The sequence below is a fragment of the Muntiacus reevesi genome, chromosome 9, assembly GCF_963930625.1.
Source record: "Muntiacus reevesi chromosome 9, mMunRee1.1, whole genome shotgun sequence".
In the NCBI taxonomy this organism is placed as follows: Eukaryota; Metazoa; Chordata; class Mammalia; order Artiodactyla; family Cervidae; genus Muntiacus; species Muntiacus reevesi.
Genome location: NC_089257.1, coordinates 53,058,431 through 53,067,233, shown reverse-complemented (window position 1 = coordinate 53,067,233; position 8,803 = coordinate 53,058,431). Strand labels below are relative to the sequence as shown.

The window sequence follows — 8,803 nt, the reverse complement described above, 5'->3', positions numbered from 1 at the left end:
CTAAAAAAAAAATTTTTGTTGCTAATTCATGTCTAACTCTTTACAACTGCACGGACTACAGCACACCAGGCTCCCCTGTCTTTCACTGTCTCCCAGAGTTTCCTCAGATTCATGTCCATTGAGTCTGTGATGCTATCTAACCATCTTATTCTCTGCCACTTCCTTCTCCTTTTGCTCTCTATCTTTCCCAGCATCAGGGTCCTTTCCAATGAGTCGGCTCTTTGAATCAGGTGGCAAAAGTATTGGAGATTCAGCATCAGCATCAGTCCTTCCAATGAATATTCAAGGTTGAGTTCTTTTAGAATTCCTAAAGGAATATGTGTATATATATATAATATTTATAAATATATATTCCTTTTTGGAATATAGATTCATTAATCCAATCAGAATTACAATTCACTCTTTGTTAGAAATCTTTGCATAAACACTTTTCCCAGCCCACACTGTTTTCCTTTTAATATCCAATTATCTAAAATTTAAGAAGAATGAGCACCGCCCCATGGGAGTGTGTGTGCTGTTCTCTGATCCTATAGTTAAAATTCAGAGTTGGGAGTGACGTCATCTGTAACAATAAAAAAGCTTCACAGTGTGTGGAAGACTTATATATATAAAAGTCACATTGAAGGGCCTACATACAGCTCAATTCATCAGCATTCTCAGGTTTACTCAACTTTGAGAAAGCATCAGCTGCTCATACGTCTGAAAGAAGATCGTGTCCTAAGACGTGTGGTGAGTAAACTTTATTTTCTCTTTTAAGTTTCCATGAGTTCTTTTCTTACAATCAAGTAGTCATTTAATGTGTACCATTTCCTACTAATGTCATGCTGTTTGTTCAAGGTAAAATGTTAAGGGAGGGTTTGAATTATATTTAATATTAAAATGCCACGATAAAAAATAAATTTATGCTACTAAAATATTGTTGGAACACTTATTTTTGTGATTAAAGTGTTTTGAGAGGACTTGCTTTTTTTAAACTCATTTGCAATTACATGGAAATAATTAAAATTTGTCATGATGTGCTTTAATGATATCTTGTTAAAATTTTGAAATAAAGCAGCCTAGTGAGAAATGAATAATTCTGATTTAAATAATCAATGTAAATTTATGTCTCTGAGTTAAAATTTCATTTTTTTTCCCACATAATATCCTCACAGAGAGCTCAATCTGTGTACTATAGTTGGAGAAACTGTTTTACTGCTGAATATTTGGTCCCTTTACATAAAACCTTTTCTAGTTTTCTATCTGAAAACTGTACATGAATTTTACGGATGTTTTACACCTTTCTAATGACCTTCTTGTAAGAATCTCACCTCTCTATTAAGAACAGGGAAGAAAGGCAGAGGTTCTCACTAGGTGTATGTGACAGAGCTGGGACAAACTCCTGTCCTCTGGCTACAGTGATTGCTTCTCACATAAACCAAAAATGAAGAATATCCATTTGGTGCTCCTTCAATAGCTTATATTGCACAGTGAAAACAAATATAGTAGGTTATAATGTCCCTTATACTTCTAAATGATGCAGTTTCCCACAGCCACCTTATGTGTATGTTAAAATGGAGAAACTTAAATATTAAGAAAAGGCACTTCTATCATGAAGGCTTTTGCAACTGTTGAAATGCAGACTAAGGTAAGACTTCTCTATTTTGAGATAAAAAGCTTAAAAGCAAAAGAGCAAAATTCTAAACATTATACTCAAACAAAATTGTTAATAAAATGAACTGAAAAGATAAGATACAGACAAACATTTTACATGGAATCAAAGCTCTAAATTTGTATAACAAGTAATTAATTAGATGATGCTTAAATGCTTTGACACATTCTTTTTAATGCTAGGAGAACTCGGTGTTAAGTTAGTAAAAATCTCTAAATCAGAACATATTAATTTGGCATTTATAGTTATCATGACATTGAAAGGAAGTTTACTTATGAAAAAGAAGTTTGCTAAGTAAACAGACAGTGTTGACAATTTACCTAATTAAGAGAAGTAGCCATTTTCAAGCAAATTAGAAGCATTTAGTCATAATTAACACAAAATGTGGGAGGAAATTCTAAACAGTGAACTTTCTGATTCTTCACGTAGCTTAAAATTCATATAACTTGCACAAGAACTCTCAAAAAGATATCTAAGAAAGTAAAACTAATCTGTCTCATTTCTAAGCCAATTGGGTTATACTTACTATATACTAATTATTGTATATATATATAATATATACTAATTATGTGTATATGTCATATATATAAACTCTAAAATAAAGAGACTGATTCCAAAAGTCTCTCGCAAAGAAAAATCCAATTAGTCACTGTCACACTCTGTGCAAACTTGTATGGTTATAAATATAAACTACTATAAATTTAATTGTACAGTTTGGAATGTTAAAAGTATTTTTAAATACCTACATTTTGCTTTTTCTTTTTTAGTTAATATGATGTCTGCAAAAGACATGGTTAAGGTAATGATGGTCATGTTTGCCATCTGTTTTCTTGCAAGATCAGATGGGAAGTCTGTTAAGTAAGTACTATAGCCTATTCTGCATCGTGAGGCCAGGGGAATTGGATTTTTAAGGTTGGTTTTATGATTTGGAAGAGGGGAAATAATGGAGTGATCCTCTCTGATTCTGTTCCCTCCAGGAAGAGAGCTGTGAGTGAAATACAGTTTATGCATAACCTGGGCAAACATCTGAGCTCCATGGAAAGAGTGGAATGGCTACGGAAAAAGCTACAGGATGTGCACAACTTTGTTGCCCTTGGAGCTTCTATAGCTTACAGAGATGGTAGTTTCCAGAGACCTCGAAAAACGGAAGACAATGTACTGGTTGAGAGCCATCAAAAAAGTCTTGGAGAAGCAGACAAAGCTGATGTGGATGTATTAATTAAAGCTAAACCCCAGTGAAAAAAGATCAGATATGATCAGAGCACTGTTCTAGACAGCATAGGGCAACAATATTACATGCTGCTAATGTGTTCACGTTCTATTAAGTGCCAATATTTCTATGACCAACCTTTATGTGTAATCTATTGCTAGCTGTGATACCTACAATTTTAATTATTCTGATTCTACTTTATTCATCTAAGAGCTCTTTTAATAATTCTATTTCTGCTGATTCCAAATAAATGAAGTTAAGTATTTCTCACTTGTAAAAATATCTTTTGGTTATGAGTAACACCAATATGTTAAAATTGATCATGACTAAGAAGAACAACACAAAATGTTTTTTAACCATATGTTTCACGTTCTGATATTTTGAAATTATCCTTTTAATATTATCAAAGTACCAGATCCCTGAATCATTACTAGCTTGATACTACTGTCCTCTTCACTTCAGGAAAGGAACTGAAATGCTCAGCAAGGAGAGGCAGAAAGTGGTCAGAAACATGGCAAAAGCATTTGCCTATACCCAAAGCCCTATACCCAAAACTAGGGATACTGATCATATCCCTAGTCTGGAGGTCAAATTGCAATAGAATAGAATTTTTGTATTTAAAAGAATATAACTGTTCATTTGTCCTTCCTCACATGCATTTTTAATAAAGTGAACTGACTTAACCAAAGACAATTTAGAATATCAATGGTCATTATGGGGAACTTTCGAAATCTCCAAACTCAATCTTCTTAAAACCAATTTGGATTACCATAGCTCTAAGATTTCCAAAATTGAATGAATTGCCTATTTTGATTGGTATTTTGAGGCCTCCAAATATCACTAGCACCCTAAAATTGCCTCTTTACGAAGTAGGATTTTAAGATTAACTGAAGCAAACAAGCAACTAAGGAAAGATAAGGTGACTTCAGAAACCTCATGCTCCTCTCCCTTGGCTCCCTATGATCAGGCTACACCTTCCCTTCTGCACTACCCACACCTTCTCTACACCCTTAGCTCCCCCATATTAATTCTCTCACTGAACTGTCCTATTTCTTTAAAACACTCCCCACTTCCTTTTCCTCTGAACTTACCAGAACCTCTCCCCTTAAAATTAAACCTTCTGAGGACCGAAAGGCTAAACCCTAAACCCTGAATTTCTTATATTCCCTGGACTAAAGATGAATTGCAAGCCATAGTCAAAGATTTTCCCAAAGTAACTGAAGATCTTCACAGATTTAGTTTTTCAAACTTGTCAATCTTGTTTCTCTGACATAGTTCATATGCTTGCTGGTAAAGGCCAGGTCCACCCAGCACTGCATGAAAATTGCTAATTGGAAAAGGAGAAGGAAGAGGAGGAGGAGCGGCTGAGAAAGAGGAATGAGAATCCAGATAAGCAACCTTAGGAAGTCAAGGCTGTGGTGGGTAGAAGAGTGCATGTAAGGCTATTTGGGTTATCCGCCCTTGGAATTTAACCCCAAGAAACAAGGCATGTAAAGCAGATGACTACTCAGACTCCTGAAAAATAAAGGTCTTTGTTTAAAAAAAAGAAAGATGGAGAAGGAAATGCAACCCACTCCAGTATTCTTGCCTAGAGAACCCCATGGACAAAAGGGCCTAGGGGTCTATGATCCATGGGGTAACAACTTAGTGACTACACCACAACAACCATAACAACAAACACACAATCAGGCAGATTAAGGTTCAGGGAAATACCTTTTCATGAAAATGTGGCATAAAATGGAGAATGAAGAGACCTAGCAATGTGGAATGTAGAGTTTTGTAAGAAATTAAAATGTGAGTATAGAATAATAGTTGTTAATATTCAAACAATAAAGTCCATAGCTAAAGGAAAAAAAAAAAAGAAAGAAAGAAAATTCCTAATTGGAAATATCCTGAAAGGTCTCTAGAATTGCAACTGGAAGACCAGCTGCTAATTTATCATAAGATCAGACTCGGACAGTTGCTGAGTAACTTCATGGAGCAATTCCTAGAGCTTTTCCAAAGCCTGTTGATAGCAGCAAAGTTTAGGCTTGCACAAAATATCTGATGAATCTGTTCATAACAATTACAATTGACTTCAAATTACTTTAAAGAAAATTCTGGTCTTCCTTTATATGTTTATTCCATACTCCACTTGGGTAGCTTTAACTCCATGTTTATTCAGGAGTTGAACTAGAATCTTTCCCATCTAGTAAAAAGGATCAGGATGGAATGGAAGCTATGCCTGCTCTAGACTTAATCTGATAAACTTGCTCTCTGGCACTGTAGATGATTCACCTAAAAGAAATACCACTAGGGAATTTCCTGGTAGTCCAGTGTTTAAGACTCAGTGCTTTCACTGCTAAGGCCTGGGTTAAATCCCTAGCAAGGGAACTAAAATACTACAAGCCATGTGGAATGACCAAGAAAGCTCAAAACAAACAAAGCAAAATTAAGATTAATTCTTAATCTTCAAATTCTTCAAAGACCCCGTAAACAAAACCCTTCTAGTTTCCATTATTGCAAAGAACTAGGACACTGGGAAAGAGATTGTTATGCCTTCAAGTAGGCTTTCCAGGTGGCTCAGTGGTAAAGAATCCACCTGCAATGCAGAGAGATGCAGGAGATGTGGTTTTGATCCCTGAATCGGGAAGATTCCCTGGAGAAGGAAATGGTTGCCCGCTGCAGTATTCTTGCCTGGAAAAATCCCACTGACAGAGGAACCTGATGGGCTAAGTCCATGGGGTCACTAAAGAGTCAGACATAACAGCACCATACATTCAAGTGCTTCAGGCACCTCCGGCCTTCTAACACGTCTTTCCAGCATCCCCCCAGTCCCTGATGGTGGCGCTCTGAGAAACTACAGGAGCTTTCCCCAAATCTCCATCTTAATCTGCTTGGAGAAATGTTTCTCTGGACTGGGTATTAATTTCTTCCAGTCCTAACTGACACCAGAACCACCACACTCTCTGCTGCTCAACTTCACTAGTATAAAACAGCCTCAAAGTACTAAATCAGTTCAAATAGGGGGATCAGTATTCAGCCACAAGAGATGTGTGTCTCCGAACCTGTTTCCTTTTGCTTGGCCCTTTGAGAGGTATACTCCCTTTTCTTCTTATTGCCTCAATCCCATTCACATATCAGGCTTAGATTTCTTAGAGAAGTATCATGCTGGAATTTCTTTCTTCCAGAAGGATAAAGGATAAATAATTCTAGAACTTGACAGTTGTCATTAAAGTAACCAACCAGGTGAATTAAACAACCCCTTGATAGCTCAGTTGGTAAAGAATTGCCTTCAATGCAGGAGACCCCGGTTCAATTATCTGGGTTGGGAAGACCCACTGGAGAAGAGATAGGCTACCCATTCCCATTTTCTTGGACTTTCCTTGTGGCTCAGCTGGTAAAGAATCCACCTGCAAAGCACGTGAAGGGAAAGGCTACCCACTCCAAGTATTCTGGCCTGGAGAATTCCATGGACTGTATAGTCCATGGGGTCGCAAAGAGTTGGACACAATTGAGGGAGTTTCACTTCACTTTGATATCTTTTACAGGGTGGGAGCTTATCCAGGACCTTTGACTAATAAACAACTTTGTTATCCCAACACCCTTCTGTTCCTAAACCTCATACACTACTAACATCCATTCCCAACGGAAGTGGTTTCTGTTATGCCCGATGTCCGAATCCCCGAGCGGGAAGAGAGAAGGCTTCCAAGACAATGCAACTCGAAGGAAGGGAAGTTTATTACTGACTCGAGCCAGGACTCTCCGCCCGCAACCAACGCAGTGGTGCGAGTCAGAGAGCCCCGAGCCCAAGCTGTTACACAAATTTATAGGGTGAGAAGCGGATTGGTTACACGTTTGCAAAGCAATTTCATTGGTCAATACTTTCACGCGGGCGGGGCTTTCCTGGGGGTTTCCGCCCCGTTCCTAATTTCCTAATTGGCAAACAGCGGTCAGTATTAAGTGAAAGCTAATTGGTCCTAATTGGCAAACAGCGGTCAGTGTTCTTTCCAAGTAGGAAGGCCTATTCCTAATCTAAGCTGCGTTACTTCTACTCGCCTCACAGTTTCTTTACTGTAATTGATTTATTCAGTGCATTCTTTAGTAGTTCAGCTGATAAAACTAGTCAATACCTTCTTTACTTCACTCGAAAAGAAAAACAATTCACGTGGACAATAATGTCTTAGGACTTATTTCTCACAAATCTTGAAGATTTATCCAGGTGATAAAAATTTCCCTAGAAGTTCTATTTTGTTGTAACATGTGAATGAAATCTCTTTGCTCTTCTTCTCAAGCCTCTTCACAGGAAGAGGCTAAAACTTTTACCTTTAAAGGGACATACAGTTGTCAAGGAAAGAATGCAGTTTGCCCAAACCCAGGTTTGATATTTAGTTGGGCTTCCCAGGTGATGTAATGGTAAAGAATTCACTTGCCAGAAGACCTAAACAGACATTTCTCCAAAGAAGACATACAGATGGTAATAAACACATGAAAAGATGCTCAACATCACTCATTATTAGAGAAATGCAAATCAAAATTACAATGAGACATCACCTCACACTGGTCAGAATGGTTATCATCAAAAAATCTCTCCATTCATCCCACCCTCTCCTTCCCCTTTGTGTCCACAAATCTGTTTTCTATGTCTGCATCTCCATTGTTGCCCTGAAAATAGGTTCATCAGTACCATCTTTCTAGATTCCATATATATTCATTAATATACAATATTTGCTTTTCTGTTTCTGACTTACTTTACTTCGTATAATGGGCTCTAGTTTCATCTACCTCATCAGAATGGACTCAAATGTGTTCCTTTTTATGACTGAGTAATATTCCATTATAGATGGAATATATATATCTTTATCTACAACTTCTTTATCCATTCATCTGTTGATGGACATCTAGGTTGCTTCCATGTCCTAGTTTCCTTTTCTCCACACTCTCTCCAGCATTTATTGTTTGTAGAATCTGCCTGCCAATGCAGGAGACACAAGAGATGCAAGTTTGATTCCTGGGTCAGGAAGATTTCCTAGAGCAGGAAATGGCAAACACACTCCAGTATTCTTGCCTGGAAAATTCCATGGATAGAGGAGTCTGGTGGGCTACAGTCAATGGGGTCACAAAGAGTGGAACATGACTTAGCTACTGAACAACAACAACCTTTAATCCTGGTACTCTTATCTCCATCACCAATGACATCCCTCATGATGCTTAACAGTGATGGGTCACCTCCTGACTCCTGGTGACAATCTATAGGCAATTCCTCTATGTAACATGGTTACATAGGTTTCTCATGGTTCACTGATGGTTCTTATTCAAAAGATGACAGTGGCAAATATTGTGCTGCATAGTCTGTTGCAACTCCATTTGATATTGATGAGGCAATATCTAGACCTACGACTACTTTGGCCCAACAGACTGAATTATACACTGTTACACAGGCTTGTGCTTTAGTCATGGGCAAAACTTCTAATATTTATACTGATAACAGATATGCTCTCAGAATAGCTCATAGCTTTGGAATGTTTTGGAAGCGACATGGCTTCCGTACTTCCAGTAGATATGAAATGCTAAATGGTCCCTTTGTTCAAGAATTGTTGGATGTAATACTTTTACCTGCCACTTTAGCTACTATTAAGGTTCCAGGGCATGCTAAACTTCACTCTCTGGAAGCTAAGGAAAATCACTTTGCTGACATTTCCATAAGAAATGCTGCCCTTAAAGGAACCAAGAGCAATCAAATCTCTGTCACGATCCAGAGGGATATTTTCCCAAATGACAACTTAGGCAACTGACTAGAGAAGCCCAATAGTTGGCCTCAGAAAAGAAAAACAAGATTGAATATACAGTTTTTGGTTTGAAAAGAAGAGAAATTTCTGATTCGAACCAAATAACATCCTAGTCCTTCCAGAAACTCTAAAATTCTGATTGCTAACCACTATACATGCATTAAACGATTGGTC

The 8,803-nt window shown here is 37.6% G+C and overlaps 1 protein-coding gene across 1 annotated transcript; it reads left to right on the top strand.

Moving 5' to 3' along the window:
• The first annotated feature begins 499 nt into the window (after positions 1–499).
• Positions 500–2,890, top strand: PTH (parathyroid hormone). Its single transcript, XM_065943812.1, is given in 4 exon segments — positions 500–540; positions 542–588; positions 2,419–2,509; positions 2,629–2,890. Coding segments are annotated over 4 exon segments (441 nt in total).
• Positions 2,891–8,803: the final 5,913 nt, after the last annotated feature.